The sequence below is a fragment of the Prionailurus viverrinus genome, chromosome B3 (genome assembly GCF_022837055.1).
Source record: "Prionailurus viverrinus isolate Anna chromosome B3, UM_Priviv_1.0, whole genome shotgun sequence".
Taxonomy (NCBI): Eukaryota; Metazoa; Chordata; class Mammalia; order Carnivora; family Felidae; genus Prionailurus; species Prionailurus viverrinus.
This window is the reverse complement of record NC_062566.1, coordinates 26,454,168-26,476,911: the sequence shown is the minus strand read 5'-3', so window position 1 is coordinate 26,476,911 and position 22,744 is coordinate 26,454,168. Positions and strand designations below refer to the sequence as shown.

The 22,744-nt window shown below is 55.5% G+C and overlaps 1 protein-coding gene and 1 long non-coding RNA gene across 3 annotated transcripts; both read left to right on the top strand.

The window, feature by feature from the left end:
* The first annotated feature begins 325 nt into the window (after nt 1-325).
* On the top strand, nt 326-10,457 carry CB3H15orf39 (chromosome B3 C15orf39 homolog). 2 transcript variants are annotated; one of them, XM_047863459.1, is made up of 3 exons: nt 326-500; nt 3,818-6,541; nt 8,464-10,457. In XM_047863459.1, the coding sequence occupies exons 2-3, from the start codon at nt 3,868-3,870 to the stop codon at nt 8,829-8,831; spliced, it is 3,042 nt and encodes a 1,013-aa protein (XP_047719415.1). In that variant the 5' UTR covers nt 326-500; nt 3,818-3,867; the 3' UTR covers nt 8,832-10,457. The 2 variants fall into 2 exon arrangements, with proteins under 2 accessions (XP_047719415.1, XP_047719416.1); XM_047863460.1 differs by having other exon boundaries at nt 3,818-6,593; nt 8,464-8,600.
* A 6,308-nt stretch (nt 10,458-16,765) lies between these two features.
* Nucleotides 16,766-18,194, top strand: LOC125168377 (uncharacterized). Its single transcript, XR_007153113.1, has 2 exons — nt 16,766-16,825; nt 17,962-18,194. It is a non-coding gene; the product is annotated as an uncharacterized LOC125168377 (long non-coding RNA).
* The last annotated feature ends 4,550 nt before the right edge of the window (nt 18,195-22,744 follow it).

Sequence of the window (22,744 nt, the reverse complement as noted above, 5' to 3'; positions counted from 1 at the left end):
TTTTACTAAAATAAGGAAACTGACGCCCAAAGAGGTCAAGTGGCATGCACGAGGCCACGTAGCTAGAAAGTGGCAATGAATGAATGATCTCACGGAGCGACTGCATGAAGGTGTGTGCTGGGCGCGCTGGGCAGCGGTTCGCGGAGTGCGGTGGATACAGATGGTGCACGGCACGCGAGGCCGGGGCCGGGTAGGGCTGGCCGCCGGAGGCCCTCCGCACCCCGGGCCCAGGGGAACGTGGGCTCCCAGAGGCGCTGCCGGGCTCAGCCTCCACCACGCGGGCCGCCCCGCCCCCGCTCCGCCCCCAGCCCGCCCCGCCCGGGACCGCAGACGGCGCCCAGCGGCGGCGCGAACGGCCGCGAGGAGGGTGGCTCCGAGCTCGGTGCTCACCGCGACTTCCCGCTCAGGGCCTGGCCCGACAAGGACCCGCGGCCTCCGCGGCGCTGGACGATGCGGTCGCGGCCCCGGGCAGCAGCGGCGGGAAGCCTGGCGCCCTGCAGGTACGAGCTCGCCCGCTCCGGCGCGGAAAGTTGGGCCGAGTTTGCGGGCGGCGCGTGGGGAAGGGGCGGGTGGCGCTGCCCTAGGGCGCCCCTACCGGCCGACCGGCGCATGGAGCGCCCCAGGCCTGGGCAGAGGTGCGGCGGCTCCGGGCTGCGGCGGGCCCGGGGCTGGCGGGCTGAGGGGCAGGGGGCGGGCGGCTGCTCCGACTTTCCCCGAACTTCGAGGCTCCCGGGGCCCGGGAGCGCCCCGCAGCTCTGGCAGGGCTCTGGCGCCAGATCCGGCGAGGGGCCGGTGAGGAGCGGCTCCGGCAGGAGCCCTCGGGCCTCCCTCGGGGCCCCGCTCACGTGGACTGCCGGGGCTGAGATGAGGGGGCGGCGGGGGGCTGGGCCTGGGGGGCGGCGGGCGCGGAGGCGCCGCAGGGCCCTGGACGCGCCCTGCTGGGACGAGACGGCCCTGCGGTTTCCTCGCTATGGCTTGACTCACTCTCTGGCCGCAGCCCAGGCTGGCGGGATCGCCCCGAGGCGGTGGCTGCCCGAACTCTGCGGCCAGGCCGCCCCCTGCGCCTGACCTCCCGCCAGTCTTTGGGTGTAGGTCCGTGGGCATGGGTGCACGGGCCTTCTTGGGGTGCACACGTGTGCCGGGCCCCAGCGAGGGGAGAACGCAGTTCTGAAGGGGCGTGTGTGCAGATGTGGGCCGTGCACGTACTTGCAAGCACGGGTTTGCATGCGTGGCTGCGGCCTGTGTAACAGCCTGCTGGGGTGCACGTGCGCCCCAGCGCCAACGGGCAGAGCATGGGGACACGCGGAAGCCGCGGGGTCAGGCGCGGCGGCAGCCCCAAAGCCAGGTTGGCCGAGGGCCCCTGGCACCACGGTTATGGGCGGGGCAGGTAGAAGAAAGGTGGTGGAGGCTGATCCTGCGACCCTTCCCCCTCCCCTGGAGCCTGGGCCGCCCCAGGTTCATTTGTTCACGTCAGCAGGGCCCAGAGTCTCAGCTGGGGGAGGTGTGAGAACCCCGGGAAGGGCCTGGTTCAGCCCTCTAGGGGAGGCCAGACGCTGGTCATAGCCAGGCAGGATCGCTGTCTTATTCCTGGTCTTTCCCACCGTCCACGGGCCTTCCGGAGAGCAGCTAGGAAATGGAAGAGGGAATTGCGCTCTAGATTCTGTTTGCTTCCCCTGATGCTTGGTCGGGGCGGGGGGGTCCTTTTCCTTGTCCCTGCCCTAGGCCCTGGCCGAGGTTGATCCTCCCAGCCCAACTCTAACCTCAGTCAGCAGACAGCTTGGTGGCCCAAAAGATGATGTGACCCTGCTCCTTGTGGTCCTGCCCTTCTCCAAACAATCGCTTGCCTCCTCAGTATATGTGTGTGTGTGTGTGTGTGTGTGTGTGTGTGTGTGTGTGTGTGTCAGGGAAGAAGGCACCTACATTTTGGCTACTGTCTTGAGTGGGGAGGGGCCTTCTACTGGCAGGAGGTCAGGTCAGCCCCATACCCTTCATAGTCCTCCACTGACTCCCCAGAACCCTCATCTCTCCCCTAAAGACTCCCGAGGGTCCCCGGGGGGCTTTGCCTCTATTGGCTGAGTCCCAGGGTAGAGGGGAGGCTGTCTCAGGAAATCTCCAGGGCAAAGGGCACGCAATGGGCAGAGCCCAGGAGAGAAGGACTCCTGGGATTGGGGTGGGTGTGCAGCAGGCCCCAAGGGGCATGTGGGGGTGGTGAGACCAGAGCCAGCACTTAATTAATCCAGAGCTATCCTTGGGCGGGGAACGGAGCCTTAACACCCCCAACACGGTACAACTCCTTGTAAGGTTGCCGTGCAGCTGGTTGGGGTTTTCTCTCTGGGATGCAGATCTCTGTTATAGGGCATTGCTCTCAGTACCGTTGCCCTGACGCCCCTTCCTGTCTCCTAGGCTGGCCTGAGGTGTTGGGATTCTGGCCAGGAGATGAGCCAACTTTGTGAGAGTCCTGCCCGGCTTCCTTGGTGCAATTAAGCTAGGATAGGAGTGAGCATTGGCCCTCACACTACCCTTGGCTTTTCTTGCCCCCAAAATGTGTTGGTCTCACTCTGGGCCTGTGGCTGTCATTGGCCACTAGCCAGAAGGGAGGAGAGGGCTGGGAGAGACGGCTGGCTTGGCTTGTTAGTGATAGAAACCTGTGGCACCTGAACCATGGCCTAATCATAACAAGAGTGAGCTGATTCATCCTTTCTAAGCCACCTGAGTGTTTCGGAGACCAGGGTACTAGGAGAGGTAGAGGCAGGGCAATGTGGCCTAAGAAGACTGACCTTAGATGACCCTTCACGGATCACTGCATACCTGCTGCCTTGATGCTTGACCTCTCTGGGCCCGGCTCCCAATCCTTGCTTGGCCTTGCTTCAGGACTTTAGTCTTGTTCTGGCATTCAGTTTTTCTATCGGTACAGTGGGGGTAGTTGCCAGCTAGCACTCTGTGGCCCCTGGGGACTCCTTCCCTGGACAGTCACACCCTCCCACCTCCCTACCTGCTTGTCCCTGGTGCTGTGCTGCCCTCATGTGCCTTGGAATACCCAACTGCAGCTTAGGGGCTGGGATGCACACAAGGCTGTCCTTCTGGACACTTTTGGGACCTTCCTGCTGGTGTCACAGCACCATCTACTGGACAGCCTTGGCTCTCCAGCTGGGGGCAGGGCCTGTACAAAGCTGTGCACCCCACTGCCTCTCCTGGGGGAATAGCCCTACCCTGTGAAACCAGGCCCAGTGTCTGTGTCACTCTGGGCTGAGGGACCTGGGTTCCAGGCTTAGCTCTGACATTTTTGATAAGACTGGCAGGTCAGAGAGTGAGAGCTGAAGAGTGTCTCAGGAAGTCTGAATTCACAGACAATGTCCAATTCCGCATCTTGGCTGCAGTGGGCACCTTGAGAACCCTATAGCATCTGCAGTGAGAGCTATAGTGGGAGGTAGGAAGCCTACCTCTTGTCCCATCTCCTTTATCAGTGACGTTGGGATGAATGCGTTTCATCCCAATATGGGGAACAGGGGTAGCCAAGTGAGCTGATCCTCAGACTGTGCTCTGTAAAGTCTGAAACCCCAAGAAAGGGGTCTTGGGAGTCATGTGGAGAGAAGCTGAACAGAAGGAGGCTCCTGGGATGGGGGTGGGGAGTATACATTGGAAATCTCTGTGTTGTATGACTCATGCGTTCATTCATTCATAGTCTTTATCGAACATCTACTAAGTGCCAAGTTCTTAGGTGTGGCAACAAGCCAGTGAAAGCAGCAGTCCTCCGTTGCTTGTCTGGAACCCGTTCTGACAGCCCCTCCCTTTCTCTCTTTCTCTTTCTCTCCCCCAGGTCAGCAGTTGAGTAGCTGGGGCCTCTGAGGGCTTGAAGCCTTCACAGTGATGGCGGAGAAGCGGCCACTGGGGACCCTGGGGCCTGTGGTATATGGCAAGCTCCCCCGCCTAGAGGCAGACTCCGGACCCGGGCACAGCCTGCCCCCCTCTGCTGGTAACCAGGACCCCTGCAGCTACAAGGGTGCCTACTTTTCCTGCCCTATGGGGGGTGCTCCCAAGGCAGGGTCTGAGCGGTTGGCATCCTGGACCCCATACCCACCCTTGTACCCTACCAGTGTGGCAGGACCCCCTCTTCGGACAGACAACCTATTGACCAGCTGCCTGCTCTACCGCCCACCAGCAGAAAGCTCTGAGAAGGTGCAGGACTCTGGCCCCGTTGAGCTCCTGCCCTTCGGTCCCCAGTCTCATTCCTACCCAGGCCCACCGTTGGCGGCCCCCAAACCTGTCTACCGTAGCCCTCTGTGTTATGGGCTCTCGACTTGCCTGGGCGAAGGGGCGGTGAAGAGGCCACTGGATGTTGATTGGACAATGGTGACTGGACCCCTGTTACCCCCGGCTGACCCGCCTTGTTCACTGACCCCAACTCCTGGCAAGAGCCAGTCTCTGGATGGCACCTTCTTGCGTGGGGTGCCGGCTGGGGGATCCGGCAAAAACTCCGTGGGCTTCTCCCCGTGTCAGGCATTCCTGGAGAAGTATCGGACCATCCACAGCACAGGCTTCCTAGCCTCCAAGTATGCGGGTCCTTACTCTGGGGACCCCAAGCAGGCATTGTCTGAGGGACCCCCAAGTCCTTGGACCCAGCTGGCCCAACCCTTGGGGCCAGCCTGCCAGGATACGGTGCCCACCCACTACCCGCTCCCTCACCCTCACCCTCCACAGGCCCTGCCTTGTCCACCAGCCTGTCGCCACCCAGACAAGCAGGGCAGCTACAGCTCAGTGCTCCCACTGCAGCCTCTGGGAGCCCACAAAGGGACTGGGTATCCAGCTGGTGGGCTGAGCAGCCCCTACCTGAGGCAGCAGGCAGCCCAGACACCCTATATGCCCCCAGTGGGCCTGGACACTTTTTCCTACCCCTCTGCCCCGCTCCCAGCACCCTCACCAGGCCTCAAGCTGGAGCCGCCTCTTGCTCCCCGGTGCCCGCTGGACTTTGCTCCCCAGACACTGGGCTTTCCTTATGCCCGGGATGACCTCTCTCTCTATGGGGCATCCCCAGGGCTCGGAGGGACGCCACCTTCCCAAAACAGTGTGCAGGCTGTGCCACAGCCCGGTGCCTTCCAGCGAGGATGCCAGCCTCTCCCTGCCAGCCAGCCATGCCCAGAGCCCGGAAGGCGTGCAGAGAAGCCGGTGCGGGAAGCAGAGGAGAAGATGTGGCTGCCCAGCTGCAGGAAAGAGCAGCTCCAGCCCCAGCTTGATGAACACCCTGGAGCGCCTATTGTCATCGAAGATAGTCCGGGCCCTCGCACCCCACCGGCACTCCCAGCCTGTGCCCAGGAGCGCCAGTCTCTTCCACAGAATCAGGGTACGCTGCCACCCAGCTCTCCACCCATGCCTGTTATTGACAATGTCTTCAGCCTGGCGCCCTACCGTGACTATCTGGATGTGCAGGCACCTGAGGACGCGGCCGAGCCTGACTCAGCCCCTGCCCCCAGGGAGAGCCCTGCCAAAGGCTGTGGGGAGCCCCTGCCAGCCCGGGAGACCCCTTCGAAGGCACGATGCTCGCTTCGAGAGGAGGTGGCACTGGACTTAAGTGTGAAGAAGCCCATGGCAGAGGCTCCAGTCAGGGTTCCTAGTCCTGCAGCGCATGCCAAGCCCCCGGCCCTGGATGCCCCCGGTGTGGGAAACACGGTCTCGGATCTGCCTGACCTGGAAAAGGTAGTCCCAGAGGCACCCGGGGTGCCAGCGACTACAGAGGCCACCCCTAGGACCAACTTCCATAGCTCCGTGGCCTTCATGTTCCGAAAGTTCAAGATCCTCCGGCCGGCACCCTTGCCTGCAGCCGTGGTCCCATCTGCGCCTACCCCGGCCCCTGCGTCTGCCCAGCCTGTACCCACGCCCACATCTGTGCCCCTTGGTCTACAGATTCTCAGCCAGCCCTTGCCCGTGGCCTGCTTCAACCTGGCGCTGCCCAGTCCTCCAGCTGTAGCCATGACGTCCCCGACCCCAGCCCCTGCTCCGGCTCCATCGCCGGCCCAGGCCCCGACTCCGGCTTCTACCCCCGCCACGGCGGACTCCCCAGAGCAACACTTTACAGGACTGCATGCGTCCCTGTGCGATGCCATCTCGGGCTCGGTGGCCCATTCCCCACCCGAGAAGCTGCGCGAGTGGCTCGAGATGGCCGGGCCGTGGGGCCGGGCAGCATGGCAGGACTGCCAGGGCGTGCAGGGGCTGCTGGGCAAGCTGCTGTCACAGCTGCAGAGTTTCGTGTGCACCCAGCAGTGCCCCTTCCCCCACGTGGTGCGGGCCGGTGCCATCTTCGTGCCTATCCACCTGGTGAAGGAGCGGCTCTTCCCACGGTTGCCCCCTGCTTCCGTGGACCATGTGTTGCAGGAGCACCGTGTGGAGCTGCGGCCCACCACGCTGTCAGAGGAGCGGGCGCTGCGCGAGCGGGCCCTGCATGGCTGTACCTCGCGCATGCTCAAGCTGCTGGCGCTGCGCCAGCTGCCCGACATCTACCCTGACCTGCTGGGCCTGCAGTGGCGTGACTGTGTGCGCCGCCAGCTGGGTGAGCATGGGGCAGCCCCAGTAGCCACCGGAGCCGTGTGAGCGAGTGACAGGTGTGTGGGCTGTGTGAATGGTCACGGCTAGGGGCTGAGGGATGCCTGGACCTTGGAAAGGGCAGGGAGGCCCAAGAACTCATGCTGGGGAGGGGGCTGGCCATCCAGGGTAGGCTCTGTGGACCCCTCACCCCAGCACCGAGAGCCTTCACAGCCTCCTCTGTAAGCCTCTGAGCATGCCAACCGCTCTGTCCCTATGGAAACTTTCTCAGCCTTCCCCGGTGCAGCACCTTCCCAGGTTCCCTCCTCCTCCTCTGCTGTGCCTTCTCTGGCTTTGGTGCAGGCTTCTCCTTTGGGTTCTAGGGCTCTGACCAGGCTGTGTTCTCTATCTGACGTCTTGCCCCACTGTGTCTGTGTCCCGCCCGGCTTCCCTTCTGGGCTTGGGCCGCAAAGAACTGAATGCATGTTGGCCTGTTGCACCTGATGTCTGTCTGACCCTTAACTCCTCCCAGACCCACGCTCCTGAGCTTCCCCCTAAGTCCTCTGCCCCCCGCCTTCTCCATCTCAGTGAATGGCACCTCATCCCCGAAAGTGGGCAGGAATCCCCCATCCCCTCCAAAACACTGTTGCCTTTTGAATGTGTAGTGTTTCAGTCCTCCCGCGTATTTATGGGTAGTGCACCCATAAGTCGGAGCAGTGTTTTGTGGTTTGCTTTTCCCCTACTAAATGATGCCTTGTGCATATTGTTCTTCAGCTCGCTCTTTTTGTGTCCTGGAGCATCATGTGCATTGGTGTGGGTAGCTTGGCCCCGCTCTCGGGAGCTGCTGTGGTGTTTCATGGTGTGTACACTCACTTCTTCGGCCAGGACTTTGGGGATGGTGCCAGGCGGTGTCCATCGTGGCCTCTCATGCATGTGGCATATTGAGGCCTGAGGCCTGTGACCCTCTCGATAGTCTTTCTTCCCTTGCTGCTTCGCCATCCCTGCCACCAAGCCTGTGTCTCCACAGGAGACTGTTTCTTGTCCCCTTGCCATGATGGCAACCTTGGCCTGGGCCCTTACCTTGTCCAAGTTTCAGGTCAGGGTGGAGAAGACCCTGAGGCAATGAGGCACAAATGTGGAGCTTGGGGTCTGGGTGACAAGCATTGCTGTCCCCTGAGCACTTAAACAGTTGGGACATTTGCCCTAATGGGTGCAAAGACCGTCTTGTTTCTGTACAATTGGGCTGTTAGGCCTAGAGAGGACAGGGCCGTATTTCCTGGACAGCTTGCTGGGCAATGGGGCCCAGGCACTTCATAGTCCCCTCCTGCTCTGACTGAGCCTGCTGGAATCTGGGGCATAGCGCAGAGTTGACTGGGACCCAGCTTCCTGCCGCTGGCTGGATTTGGCATCCCAGTCCCCACTCCCTCCCTGGGCTGTGGGTCCTCCCCTGATCCTTGGGGGGGTCCACCCTTCTGTGGGTGTCCTTAGTATTACCCTGACAGCCTCCCTTACTAGTAGGTGTGTTCTTGGTCAGAAGCCCCCCCCTTCTGTCCCCTCTGCTGCTTCCTCCACTCCAAGCTCTGGGGTGGTATGATGGAAAGATGATGGTGCTGATGTATAGCAGGGCCCTCTCTCATACCTCAGTTTCCCTGCCTGTACAGGCCAGTGGTTCCTGGCCTGTTGGCCCCTTTCCTTTTGTTCTTGCACCAGACACTTCTCCTGAGCGGTACCCTCATCAGACAGAGCTCTGGTATCACCAGGGGAGAATCACACCCTTTAGTTTGGTGGTCTGGCCTCCAGCACGTGTGGGGAAGGGTCATGATGTCTGTGACCCTGCTGGGGCCACCCAGGCCCGAGCAGAGCGGAACCACTGGTTTAGGTGGCTGGGAGGCCAGGAGATGGAACCTAAGGTGCTGGGGTCTGCAACCTGACTGTGTGTTCATTTTCCAGGTGACTTGGACACTGAGGCTGGATCTGTGCCCTCCTCAGAACCCACCATGGCCAGAGATGAGCCAGAAAGCCCAACCCTGGCCTGGAAGTCACCTGCCCCCAAGGCCAGGAAGCCGGGGAGGAAGCCACCAACCCCTGGCCCGGAGAAAGCAGAGGCAAATGCTGGGGAAGGGTCCCGCGGTGCCTCACCTACCCCTGCCACCAGCGCCAGCCCACCTGGCCCCACACTAAGGGCTCGCTTCCGCAACCTGCTGGAAACTGCCTGGCTCAATGGCCTAGCACTGCCCACTTGGGGCCACAAGGTCTCAGGGCCGGATCGGCCCGTGCCCCACCCACAGGTGTTGGGTGGCCAGAGCCATCACCTGTAGCACTGGTTGCTGTTTGGACAGCTGCTGTGTGGGGGTCACTCTGTACCCTTATCTTATAGGCCAGCGGCCCAGGGCCATCAGTGGATACACCCTTGGAGCTTCTCCAGCTCTTGCTGCCCCCACTGGGCTGGAGACCCCGCTTTTAACTTGAGGGCCTTCGTTAGAAAGAACTACTTCCTGTTTTTTTCCTTAGAGAAAATGTGTGGGCTTTGGAGCTCAACAGACTTGGGCTTGAATCCTGGCTCCTGTGTTCCTTGCTGTGTAACCAGGCAAGTCACTTCCTTCCTTGAGCTCCCAGTTCTCCATTTGTAAGATAGGACAACGCAGCCTACCTCACAGGGTTGTTGTGGGGTGATGCCTGACACACACCCATTAGGGTTTGCTCTCTGCTCCCTCCCCAGGACCGGGGCCTAAATCCCAGCCGGGGCCTGGAGTAGGAGGCTAAGGCAAGCAGAACCTTCTTCTAGAAAGTCTTTGTGTGTCATGAGACTTGGTTATTGTACAGTGTGTATGACTTACACTTTCTAGAGTCATCCCCAGGAAAGCCTGGGGCTATACCCCCTCACTTGGTGTTGGGCCCTGACCCCCCAGCCTGGAGCACTCTGGGGAAGCCTGCTTCTTTCCTCCTGCACTACAGGGGGTGCAGGGATACAGCCTGGGGCTGACATCCTTGTGTGTTTTCCCAAGAAGTTGTGTTTGCTAGAAGTCATGCAGCTGCAGGGACTCAGGGACTAGAAGAGACAGGCTGAATGACAGCTCAGTCCTGGGAGGTCTCTGAAGATATGGACTGGGGCCCCTGGCCCTCCCAAGCTAGAGCCCCATCCGTCATGCCTGCTATGAGTTACCTCCTTGCAGAGTGCTAACCTGAGCCAGAGGCTGGCAGGCTGGGCCCTTGGCCTGGCTAAGGTTTGTCATAAGGCTGTGGGCCCTGGAGGCAGGCCATTAAACATTAAAAGCAATTGGGTTGTTTTTGGACCTGGGGCCTGGCTGTGTGTTTGGCGGGGCGTCCACAGGTTTAATAGGCCATCATCAGGTGCCTAGTCCTTAGCAGTTCTCCCTGTTCCCAGCCCAGAAGGTGCCAAGGCTCTCTGGCACCACTGTGCTGGCTTGCTCTGGCCATGTGGGTCCTTGTCACACCCACTGGGCAGCCACTTCCTTGCTCGGGGAAAGCCCGTCCCCTTGTGGGTCCTGGTGGCTTTTGGTCTATAGCACACCACCCGGTGAGAAATGCTAGTCACCACACACCCCAGCACCAAGGACGTGCCCACCAAGGTGTACTTCATCTTTCACACGTGAGCTGGTGTGGGGAGACCCGGCACGCCCTCCAGAGACCCTGCCTCTGCTGGGCTCTTCCTGCAGAGGTTCGTCCTCGGGGCTGCTGTGGTGGTGTCTCACTCCATCTAGACTGGAGGCTGGTCTACTAGGGCTGGTCAGACCTGCCAGTGTCAGTCCTAGTGTTGGTGAGTCTTTCCTGAGCCCGGCTACAGGATCCCTCCTGGCTCTGCTTTGCCCCAATGGCTGAGCCCAGGCCTGTTTGGTTAGGCTTCTCTCTGACTCTGGTGGCCTCACTAGGCAAGACACTAGGTGCGTCTCTGGCCTCAGTTAATAAAAGAAAGATGGCACTCAGGTGAGCCTCCAGCTTGAGTGAGGCCCTGCCTCCTGGCTGCCCCACTTGGGGCTCTAACAAAAGGCTGAGGAGCCCGACCCACTAGCTTTGCCACCAGGAGTTAAGCCTTCAAGGTAAGTGATGGGGCAGCTTTGTCTCAGAGCTGGTGTTTTGGAAGGAAGAGAGCAGAGCTATGCCTGCCAAGGGGATTATGAACCGCCCCCCCTTGGTAATCAGGTGCTTCCTGCTCTGCCTTGTTCTCACTAAAGGGGTTGGGGTGAAAGGGCTGGGTCTCCCTAAACCCCCAGAGGGGAGATGGAGCAAGGCCCAACCCTCCTGCCTGAATGTGCCTCTTCTGACCCCACAGTCCCCCTCCTAGAGTAGTGTCTCCAGCCCATGGGCTACCCCCTAACCCGGCCCGCTGCCCCTTCAGGCCCAGCCGCAGCTGAGGAAGGCTATAGCGACATCCCAGCCAGTGAGCACCAAGCCCTGCTGTAGGCTGATCTCTGCACTCCAGACCTCTTCCCAAGCAGTTCCTTCAGCCCCCAGCCCAGCCTAGTGCAGCCCTTCCAGGCCCCAAGTCAGGGGAAGGTCCTGCAGACCCCCTCCTATCTCTAGCAAGACAAGCCCCTGGACTGAGGCTGGCAGGGAGGTGGGCTCTTCAGGGACATTGTTGCCTCCATAGGGACCCTGGCCCTGGGTGTTCTAGCTGCTGCCCCTCGGAGGTGTCTACATCTGTAGAGCGATCCATCCCATTTAACACTCCCATCCCAAACCCCCTGCCTCTGTCCCAGAGGGACCCAACTCCCAGGCTCTGTGTCTTCTTGAGGCAGTGAAAGCCTGGGCTCCTGGGAAGAGGGTGCTGGCTCCCCTGGAAGAACCTTGAGAGGCACCTCCTATGATTACTATGACTGGCAGGGGGTCCCTTGCTTCTTTCTCCACTAGCCACCAGATCAAATCCTCTGTAGACCTCTTCTCAGATGAGGGTGATGGGGCCAGAGAACGCTCCACTCCTGCCTCTAGTTTAGAGCCTGGGACTCCAGGCTTGGCAACTGCTTCTCAGACCCTATAAACCTCCCAGACCCAAGCATCCTGTCAGAAGAGCCGAAGCTTCAGCTCAGCACGGAAGCTAGAGGCTTCTGTCAGCCTCTGCCCTTCCGTTGAAGTGTCCTTGGGTTTGGGCTTGCTTGCATCCACTCTGAGTGGGCAAGAGATCCTGAAGAAAGCCCCTACTCAGAGAGGCCTGGGTCCCCTGACAGACTTGGGCCCTGCCTGCCTTCTCTGTCCCTGGTGTGAGAGAGCCAGGGTTGCCCTCTCCAGCCTTCACTGCCACCCCTCCACTTGCCACCTGCTGGCCCTGAGGACACACTAGGTGTTCCCAGCCCTGTCCACTACCAACCTACCACCCTTGGCATCACCAAGTCAGCAGGTGGCAAGGGTGTCCAACTGAAGGACTGGTCCTTGCCAGATCTGCCTGGCACTTCCTCAACACTGCCTTGCAACTCAGGGGCATCCTAGGACCCCAGCTTCTGGTAGCCTGGTCCTTTCCAGTTGTCAGCTTGGAGCCACCTTCTGGACCTGTGAATGCTGTTGCATCTGGAGTTAGCTTAGATCCCCCTCCTGGCAGCCTGGTCTCCCAGCTTTCCTCAGGACTGGTGAGGAGGCCTCTCCTGGCTCAGCTGATGCCATGCTCTGTACACCAGACTTGCTTTCCACGTAGTCCCAGCAGGTAGCCCTTTTCCCATGTGGCCCCTGCCATGTAGACCCTAAACCTCCAGCTGGGCCCACCCTTGCAGAGGAGGTACCCATGGCTTCTGTAACACTTTCATGCTGGGCTCCATCCCAGGGACCTCTCGGGGGTCTGGTGCCATGGACCCGACACAGTCCAGGCCCCCTTCCTACTCACACATCAGGGGCTCTGTGTCCACCGAGGCTCCTGACTGCTGCGAGACCCACACAAAGGCCTCACAACCACAGGCCCCTTTCTGACTGATGGTCCTTCCACAGCCTGGATATTCAAGCCTCTGGGCAGAGGTTTAATGACCTCCAGCATATTCTCAACCAGAGAAGCTACTTGGCACCAGGCCTTGGCTCTCTGGGCTGAGCTGGGTAGTGGGAGTGTCTCTGAGGCCACCTGGGCAGAGGGGCTCAGTCCTAAGCAACCAGCACTCACAACTCCCGCCATGTTCCTGTCAGCTCTCCTACCTTGGCTGCTGGGTTGCTATCCCAATTCAGCCACTGGTCATGGAGAAACTACCTCAGGAACCCACAGCCAGCTGGGAGGGTTTCTGCACCCCTTTATATGGTGTCCACTTGGGTGGGAGGGGCTTTGGGATCTGTTGGGGGGCATGGGCTACAGGTCCTCTCTTCTCCACCCCAGCTCAGAAGTCTGCCCCAGAGGATGGGACTGCCCCCCTCGCAGAGGTGATCTGAATCAGCCAGTCCCAGCCCTGCCTTCAAGCAGAGCCCGTCCAGGTTTGTTTTTCCAGCTGGCCAGCAGACCCAAAGTCCCAGTGGTGTCTGGGTGGCCTATGTCCTATCCCACTGTGTCCCTTGCCCCTGGAGAGGAGTCTGGCTCCAGTCCTGGCCTGGAAATCGGATACCTTTGGGTTGGAGGCCACATCTGGCAGGTTCCAGTACAGCCTGCCATGGCCAGGGCAGGTACCATGTCTGAAGCCCCAGGCTTGCCTGCCAAGGCTCCCATGCTCCTCTCCACTTCCATGCACATCATCTATGCACCACTCCTGATGAATCCAGGCTCTGTCTGTGTTCACCAGCTCAGCTGGGAAGTTGCATTGACAGTAAGGAGAATAGTACCATCCAAGTTGTTGACCGAGAAGGGAGAAGCCTGGTTTGGAGATGGGTGGAAGAGGGGCTGTGGCACAATGTCTGCAAGCTCCTCTCTGCTTAGCTTCCTTTTTCCTTGGCCCTCAAAGAAAGCAGTTTTCTCCATGTCTCCTACCCTGCCCCAAGCACACAACACTGCCCCTGGTCTTTCTTTCCCTAGAATGTCTTCTCCACCTCCCTGTGGGACTGACAGCTTTGTTTTGCCCTGGGATCCTTGTGAGATGTGGTTATCCCTGCTTTCCTCAACAAAGAGGGCCAACCGAGGCAGAGAGGTGGAAGCCCCCCCCCCCCCATGGCCCCAGCCCTTCTCTGGGTGGTCATGCCTAGTGGGTGCTAAGCTTAGAGGCCTCCCTCTTACCAGCCTTCTCTTAGCTCAGGCACATGCTGTCCTCACACCCAGCTTCCTAAAAGAGTCTGTTTCTAGTAAGTCTTCTTGGCTCCATGAGGCTGGATGAGGCTCTAAGCCTCGGGTTAAGGCCCTGCCCTGTCTGCCTCTCAAGCCCCTTCCAGGCTAGGGAGAGACCTGGGCCTCCATTGCTACTGATACCCACTAGCTGTGCCCTGTTCATGTCCGCTCCCTGCAGCGAGAGGTCAGTCTGGGTGCAGAGTCGGGTGGAGGCCTAGGGGTACTTTGTGCCCACTAGCTCATATCCGTGCCCTGTGGTAGCCAACATGTGCCAGCTTGTGGGCCTGGCCTCACTCAGCCCCAGTGGTGAATGGAAGGATGCTCACTATCTTCTAGAACATGCCCACCACACCTTTGTGCCTCCTGGATTCCTTGGCAGACCTGTTACCTACCCCTCTGACTGCCCTGAGGCCCAGCTCAAACCTTCCCTGCCCACAAAAACTTTTACCTGAAAGGACATCCCCACCCCTACACCCCCTCACTTCAGAGCTTTTGGTGGGAGTTCATGTTAGGGGTTGGATATTAGGGGGTAACATTTAAGAGTGGAGAGTAGGACCCAGATAGCTGTAATTCCCACAGGGCCAGGCTCTCATCTGCCGTGGCCTCTCCTTCCAGGACAGCTCAATGCCCTGCTTCCTTTGGTCTGGGGCTGGCTGGGAGCTATGGTTACCCTTGCTCAATTTGACTTCCAAGGCGGTACTGACATCCCTGTGAGACAGAGGGGAAGGCTGGCCTAGCAGGGGTTGTCAGGGGCACCACAGCCAAACAGGCTTTGGGTCTTGGCACAAGGTGGCCTAACACCCTTCTAGTTTTGTGCCCTGTAGGGTGTACCTGGAGCACCTGGAGCCCAAGAAGCTGCCCATCACTTTGGTGGTCCTGAGATCAACGCTCTGCCCATGATGAAGGCTGAACCTGCTGAGCAACCCAAAAGCAGGTGCTGTCCCTGCACCTTCCACAGCCCTGGTGTTGGGAGGGTGTTGTTCCTAGAGGCTTAGGGGATGGGAGCAGATTACAGATCGAGAGGACAGGGTATCTCCATAAGCTGTCATCTGGGCTCCTGGGTGGGACCTCTGAACCTGACCCTTCCCCTGTGAATCACATGGCTCCAAAAAAAAAAAAAAAAAAAGAGGAATTGTCCAAGGTTTACCCCGCAGTGAGGGGCAGAGTGGGACCTTGGCTCTTCCTTACTCAGATACAGCTTTCTCACCCCTCTGCAGCCAACAGAGAAGATGGGTGGGTGGGCATGTCCAGCGAAGACTTCACCTTCATTTATATCTGGAAAGGATAGGAGGGAATAGGGGGCTGGGGCTCTGCCTTCACTGCCACCTCTTCTTCCATTTGAGCACAGATGGCATCTGGGCAGTAGCTTGAGTGGCTTAGACCAGACAAGGCATCCCCCAGGTCCACAACCTGGCCTTGGGCAGAGTGCTTTTTTCTGTGTCTTGATCCAGAAGCCCAGGACTTTGAGTCTGTCTCACTAAAGGTCCTCAGGCCCCCAGACCCTGGGCATTCTCCTCTCCCAGCCCTGGAGGATCCCGGGGCATTGCCACCCCCATGGCTGCCACACCAAGACAGGCTTTGGCCACTGAAGTTTCCCCCTGGAGCCTCAAGCCATTGCCCTGCCGTCTTCCAGCCCCTGGAGGGACACTCAGCCTGTAGCTCCTGGGCCCTGGACCAGACCTGCGGCTACTTCTGTCTTGTATGACTCATCTTGGCAGATTCAACACAGCATTGCCAGATGTGCTAGGCTGGGCTTGGCCCCTTCCCCACTGCAGTGGCATCTATTTGTAGAGGTTCAAGCAGGCTGTATTCTGAGGGTGGGGGTAGGGTCTGACTTAAATGGACAAGATGTCCCAGGACATCTGCTTAAGTTCTTGGCCCCTGTGGCCTCTTTTGGGCATGACGCCTTGTCATGTGTGGGTTCCTGCATATGGCCACAGGAGCCTCCCCTACCACCCTCCCTACCTCAGGCCAGTGTCAAGGCCCCTGTGCTTCCAGGCAGAAGCCCAAGTGCAGAGCCAGGCCTGGTGAATGGTCCCCAGGTGCTGACGGTGCTGACCAACGAGCCACGGGCCTGAGCTCTCTCACTGTGGCTGGTGAGTGACACCTCTTCTTTTCCCACCCTGCTGTTCCTCCAAGGCCAGGTGTGGGCCCACCTGGCCTTTGTCTGCTTCTGGCCTCTCCTTTGCCTACCAGGCTCTCAGCTGAATGCAACAGTCTTGCCTATTCCCTTGACTGTCCTCAATAGGAAACTTATAGAGCTACTCAAACATTATGTCTGTTGTCTGCCAGGCCCTTACAAGAGACATGGCCACCCTGGTAGGCCTAGGGCCAGCTTGAGGTACCCAGAGGTCATGCTCTCCTTCTGGGACCTAGCTCCAGTGGCTCCCAGAGACCCTTCCCCATCTGAGCAATGGCCTAGTGGGCAGCTACCACTTCTCCCATGCAGGGCACCTTGCAGGAGCAGGAGACAGGGGAGGAAGGTCAGGCAAGAGCTCTGTCCCTGCCTCCACCACTTAAGGTTCATTGGAGGTGAGGTGTCCATTCCTGCCTGCCTCCCGGCTCTCTGAGCTACAGGTTTCATCTTGAGGTTCCCGGTGAGTGTCAGGGGTGGGAGGGAGGTGAGCCTCAGCACTCCTCCCTGATCTTCAGGGCCTGGGCAACCACTGGTCCAAGAGAGCCTTGGTCAGCTGGTTTCCCCATTGCCATCTCCCAATACCTGGGGCTGCATGCTCTGTCCTCTGGGTGGGCAGAAGGAAGAAGCAGTATTCCTACCTTCCACGTTCAGGTCCTAGTAAAGCCCCTGCCATGGGGATGTGGTGGTCAAGAATGCAGGCTCTGGAGTCATTCACACAGCTGGGGTTTGAACCCAGCCCTGTTACTTTGTGACTTTAATTTTTTTTAACGTTTATTCATTTTTTGATAGAGACAGAGCGTGAGTGGAGGAGGGACAGAGAGAGAGGGAGACACAGAATCTGAAGCAGGCTCCAGGCTCTGAGCTGTCAGCACAGAGCCCGACGCGGGGCTCGAACTCACGGACTGTGAGATCATGACCTGAGCTGAAGTTGGATGACTTAACCGACTGAGCCACCCAGGCACCCCACACTTTGTGACTTTAGACAAGTCACTTAACTCGTAAGCCTCCCTTTCTTCAGATGTTATATGGGGACAATAGCACCTGTTTCACAGGTACTTGATGAGCACCCAGTTGTTGGCAGGAATGGAGTCCAGAGGTGGTGACAGGTGGAGTGATTGAGGCCAGATTGCATGTCCGTCTCTCTGAACCTCTTATTCATCTGGAATAAGATGTGTGGCGCTAGGGTTGCTGCGAGAATGGTCTGTGTGCTGCTGGTCACGGGCCCTGGGAAGTGATCCTAAAGCCCCATCCTGCCCACAGGAAAGACCTGCTTAGGAAAGACTCACTCATCTGTATGGGGGAGTGGGTATTCCCGGCCCAGGCCAGACCCCTCCACCATCCTGCTGACCCTGGTGGTGACTGTCCAGCCTGACGGCCATCTGGCTGACTCACCTCCCCAGGTGGACCCTTTCTCCTTCCATGTTGCAGGTTTATCTATCACCTCCAAAGAGGTCATGCCAGGCATGAGGGTTCTCCTCTTGTGCCCCCACCGAGGGTGTGTACTGTCTGAACTATATCTTCACGCAAGGCCTCACATGAGGCTTGACACAGCCTGTTTTGTAGAGGGCCAGAAAACAAAGCCCAAAGAGGGGAGGGGCTCAGCTCACCCTCAGGCTCTGTCCCTGTCCATCCCACTGCTTTGCTCCCAGGTCGCCTACAAGGACTCCTATGGTAAATGAGGTGACTCAAGAGAACAGGGCTGCATAATCCTCCCTCCCTAGGACAAACCCTAATGGGGAAGTTTTAGATATCCTAACAGTCGGGGGAGTATTTCCCAGGGTACCCTCTTATACCCTGGCCTGCCCCGGCCCTTTTAGTCAGAAGTTGTGGGTACATGGAGAGTGGAGACTGGCTGAGGGTATGTGCATATATCAGGCTGGTCTTTGAGGGGCTGGGGTAGAACCTTGGGGGGCAGGGGCCCCTCAGGGGTATGAATGAAGGACAGAAGAACATGTCACCGACTGTAGTCAACCCGTATATGGTGACCTTCTTGCTGACCCTCTCTGGCATCTTGGTGTTGGCTGTCATCTTTGTCTAGGTCCTGGGCTCCTGGGGCACCTCATGGGGCCTGTTGGCTCTTCTGTAGGTGGGGAGCCTAAAGTAGGACTACACCTGAGTCTCTGTTTCCTTCCAGGTCACAAGTTCCAAGACCATCCCCCCTCTGCTGCCAAATCTCTCTCGTGTCCCAGTGGGCCCAGGAGCTGTTGGAGTTTTGTGAATCAAGGCCTTTTCCCACCTGGATGTCACCCAGGAGGTCACCAAACCTGCCTGCAGAGGGCATGATGCTATACATAGGAAACCCTAAAGACTCCATCAAAAAACTATTAGAATAAATACATTCAGTAAAGTTGTAGGATACAAAATTAATATACAGACATCGGTTGCATTTCTATACGCCGATAATGAAGTAGCAGAAAGAGAAATTAAGGAAACAATTTATGATTACACCAAAAAGAATGAAAGACCTGGGAATGAACTTAACCCAGGAGAGGAAAGACCCATACTCTGAAAACCATAAAACACTGATGAAAGAAATGGAGGATGACACAAGTAGGAAATAGTCCATGCTCATGTATTGGAAAGACATTAGTCAAATACAGTTAAAGTGTCCATACTACCCAAAGCAATCTACAGATTCAGTGTAATCCCTAGAAAAATACCAATAGCACTTTTCACAGAGCTAGAACAAATACTTCTAACATTTGTATAGAACCACAAAAGGCCTTGAATAGCCAACACAGTCCTGAGAAAGAACAAAGTGAGAGGTATCACAATTCCAGATTGTAAGATATACTACAAAGCTATGATAATCAAAGAGGTATGGTGCTGGCACAAAAATGGACACAAACATCAATGAAACAGAATAAAGAGCCCAGAAAGAAACCCACAATTCTATGGCCAGTTAATCTCTTACAAAGATGGTAAGAATATACAACAGAGAAAGGACAGTTTCTTTAAGAGGTGCTGGGAAAACTGGACCGCTTTCTCACACCATACACAAAAATAAAATAAGTACCTAAATGTGAGACCTAAAACCATAAAACTCTCGGAAGAGTGTTTGTCTTAGCAACAAAACATTGGTCTTAGCAACATTTTTCTAGATGTGTTTCCTCAGGCAAGGGAAACAAAAGCACAAATAAACTATTGGGACTAAAATGAAAACCTTGCACAGTGAAGGAAACCATTAACAAAACAAAAAGGCAAGTTATTGAACGGGAGAAGATACTTGTCAATGATATACCTAAAAAGGAGTTAATGTCTAAAATATATACAAACCTTCTACAACTTAAAACCAAAAAAACACAAACAAAAACAAGCAAAACCAGTTAAAATTTTAAAAACAGGGAGGTGGGGAGGTGGGGCACCTGGGTGGCTCAGTTGGTTGGGCCACCGACTTCAGCTCAGGTCATGATCTCACAGTTTGTGAGTTCGAGCCCCGCATCCGGCTCTGTGCTGACAGCTCGGAGACTGGGGCCTGCTTCAGATTCTGTGTCTCTCCCTCTCTCTACCCCTCTCCTGCTCATGCTTTGTGTCTCTCTGTCTCTCAGTAATAAATAAACGTTAAAAAATTAAAAAAAAAAACAGGGAGGGGACCTGAATAAACATTTTTCCAAAGAACACATACAGATAACAACAGACCCATGAAAAGATATTCAGGTCTCAGTCAATTGAGCACCCCACTCTTGATTTCAGCTCAGGTCATGATCCTGGGGTCTTGGGATTAAGTCCCATGTTGGGATCTGTGCTGAACGTACAGCCTGTTTACAATTCTCTCTCTCCCTCTCTCTCTTGCTGCCCCTCTCCCCCACTTGTGCGCTCTTTTTCTCTAAAATAAAAAAAATTAAAGGTATTTAACATCATGAATCATTGGGGAAGTGTAAATCAAAACCACAATGAGATATCGCCTCACAACAGAACGGCTAGTATCAAAAAGCAAGAGATAACAAGGGTTGGTGAGGATGTGGAGAAAAAGGAACCCTCATGCACCACCATTCTTGGGAATGTAAATTGGTGCAGCCATTGTGGAGTGGAAGTTCCTCAAAGATTTAAAAATAGAGATATCATATGATTCCCTTATTCCACTACTGGTTATTTACCCAAAGAAAATGGAAACACTAATTTGAAAAGATATATGCACCCATGTGTTTATTGCAGCACTATTTACAATAGCCAAGGGGCACCTGGGTGGCTCCATCGGTTAAGTGTCTGACTTCAGCTCAGGTCATGATCTCATGGTCCGTGAGTTCGAGCCCTGCGTCGGGCTCTGTGCTGACAACTCAGAGCCTGGAGCCTGCTTCGGATTCTGTGTCTCCCTCTCTCTCTGATCCTCCCCCCCATTCATGCTCTTTCTCTGTCTCAAAAATAAATAAACATTAAAAAAATAAAAAAATAATAAGTAAAACACAATCTTACAATAGCTAAGATATGGAAGCAACGTAAGTGTACATTGATAGATGAATGGATAAATATACATGATATATGTGTGATATAAATGTGATATATATGCATACATACACACAAGGGAATATTAGCCATAAGAAGGATGAGATAATCCCATTTGTAACAACATGGATGGACCTAGAAGGCATTATAATAAGCAAAATAAGTCAGAGGAAGACAAAACTATATGACTTCACTTGTGTGTGGAATGTGAAAAACCAAACAAAGGAAGCAGAAACAGGCCCAGAAATACAGAAAACAGCTGGCAGTTGCCAGATGGGATGGGTTGGGGGCATGAGCAAAATGGGCACAGGAGAGTGGGAGATACAAGCTTCTGGTTGGGGAATGTGAAAGTCATGGGGAGGAAAGGTACAGCATAACGAATACAGTCAATGACACTGTGATCGTGTTGTATGGTGACATGTGGCAGCTACACTTGCCGGGGGGCATAGCATAATATACAGTTGTGGATTTACTACGTTGTACACCTGAATCTAATGTAACATTGTGTGTCAACTGTAATTTTAAAAAAGTTTCTGTGAATGTGGTCTCCCTGTCTCTCAGAATAGCCTTTTGTACTATACTCACCCTTCTTGTGATGATATGAAATGATAAAATGCCTACATAATGACATGAAGTGAGGTGATTGACGTAGGCACTGCGACGTAGCATTAGGCTGCTTGTGACCTTCTGACATATGGCAGGATCATCTGCTTCCAGACTATGACTGACGACAGGTAACTAAAACCACAGGAAGTGAAACCACAGATGGGGGTGGAAAACCGCTGTATACATATATAAACCCACGAACATCCATCTAAATGAGTATTTTTACCTCCTTTTTATGGAAAGTTTCTATCTATATGGAAGTAAAGAAAAAAACAATCCCATCACTCACTTTCAATAATTATCAAATACAGATAATCTTGCTTCCTCTATGCTCTCCATACTCTGCTTACACTGGATTAGCTGAAGCAAATCCCAAACTTCATATTACATCATCTATAAATTCTTCAGTATGTATATCTTCAAGATAATGATTCTGTATTTTGGGGGCACCTGGGTGGCTCAGTCGGTTAAGCGTTCGACTTCAGCTCAGGTCATGATCTTACAGTTCATGAGTTCGAGCCCCATGTCGGGCTCTGTGCTGACAGCTCAGAGCCTGGAGCCTGCTTTGGATGCTGTGTCTCCCTCTCTCTGCCCCTCCCCTGCTAGCACTCTGTCTCTGTCTCTGTCTCTGTCTCTCAAAAATAAACAAACATTTAAAAAAAGTAAGTAAAATAGTATAGTGGACCTAATGGGAGATGGGGTAGGTAAAAGGGCTCTATCCTCTATATACTGGAGATCTGTGCTTTGATTGCTGATGGCTGCTTTTGACTACAGAGGTGCAGACAGAGAGGAGGGCAGCCTTTGTTGTGGCACCTTCCCCACTGTAGCAAGCCCCTTCCCTTTGACTGAAGTGACTTCCAGGAAATTTAGAGTGCTGGAGCTGTTTGCTTGTTTTTCATTTTTGGCTTTTCCCTTTCCAGAACCAGACATTCAAAAGCAGCTAGAAGATAGGGACGCCTGGGTGGCTCAGTCAGTTAAGCTTCCGACTCTTGATTTCAGTTCAGGTCATGATCTCACAGGCATGAGATCAAGCCCTGATCTCTTGAGCTCTGAGCTGAGCATGGAGCCTGCTTAAGATTCTCTCTGTCTGTGGCGCAAAAACAGGCAGATCAAAGGAGATCCCAGAAATGGACCCACAAACGTATGGCCAACTAATCTTTGACAAAGCAGGAAAGAATATCCAGTGGAATTGAGACAGTCTCTTCAGCAAGTGGTGCTGGGAAAACTGGACAGCGACATGCAGAAAAAAATGAACCCGGACCATTTTCTTACACCGTACACAAAAATAAACTCAAAATGGATGAAAGACCTCAATGTAAGACAGGAAGCCATCAAAATCCTCGAGGAGAAAGCAGGCAAAAACCTCTTTGATCTTGTCCGCAGCAACTTCTTACTCAACACGTCTCCGGAGGCAAGGGAAACAAAAGCAAAAATAAACTCTTGGGACCTCATCAAAATAAAAAGCTTCTGCACCAAGGAAACAATCAGCAAAACTAAAAGGCAACCGATGGAATGGGAGAAGATATTTGCAAATGACATATCAGATAAAGGGTCAGTATCCAAAATCTATAAAAAAAACTTATCAAACTCAACACTCAAAAAACAAATAATCCAGTGAAGAAATGGGCAGAAGACATGAATAGACACTTCTCCAAAGAAGACATCCAGATGGCCAACCGACACATGAAAAAAATGCTCCACATCACTCATCATCAGGGAAATACAAATCAAAACCACAATGAAATACCACCTCACGCCTGTCAGAATGGCTAACATTAACAACTCGGGCAACAACAGATGTTGGCGAGGATGCGGAGAAAGAGGATCTCTTTTGCATTGTTGGTGGGAATGCAAACTGGTGCAGCCAC

Coding starts and splice junctions, on each gene's coding strand:
- CB3H15orf39 (XM_047863459.1), top strand. CDS start 3,868: ATGGCGGAGAAGCGGCCACTGGGGACCCTGGGGCCTGTGGTATATGGC. Junction 6,542..8,463: donor CTGTGTGCGCCGCCAGCTGG/GTGAGCATGGGG, acceptor TTCATTTTCCAG/GTGACTTGGACACTGAGGCT.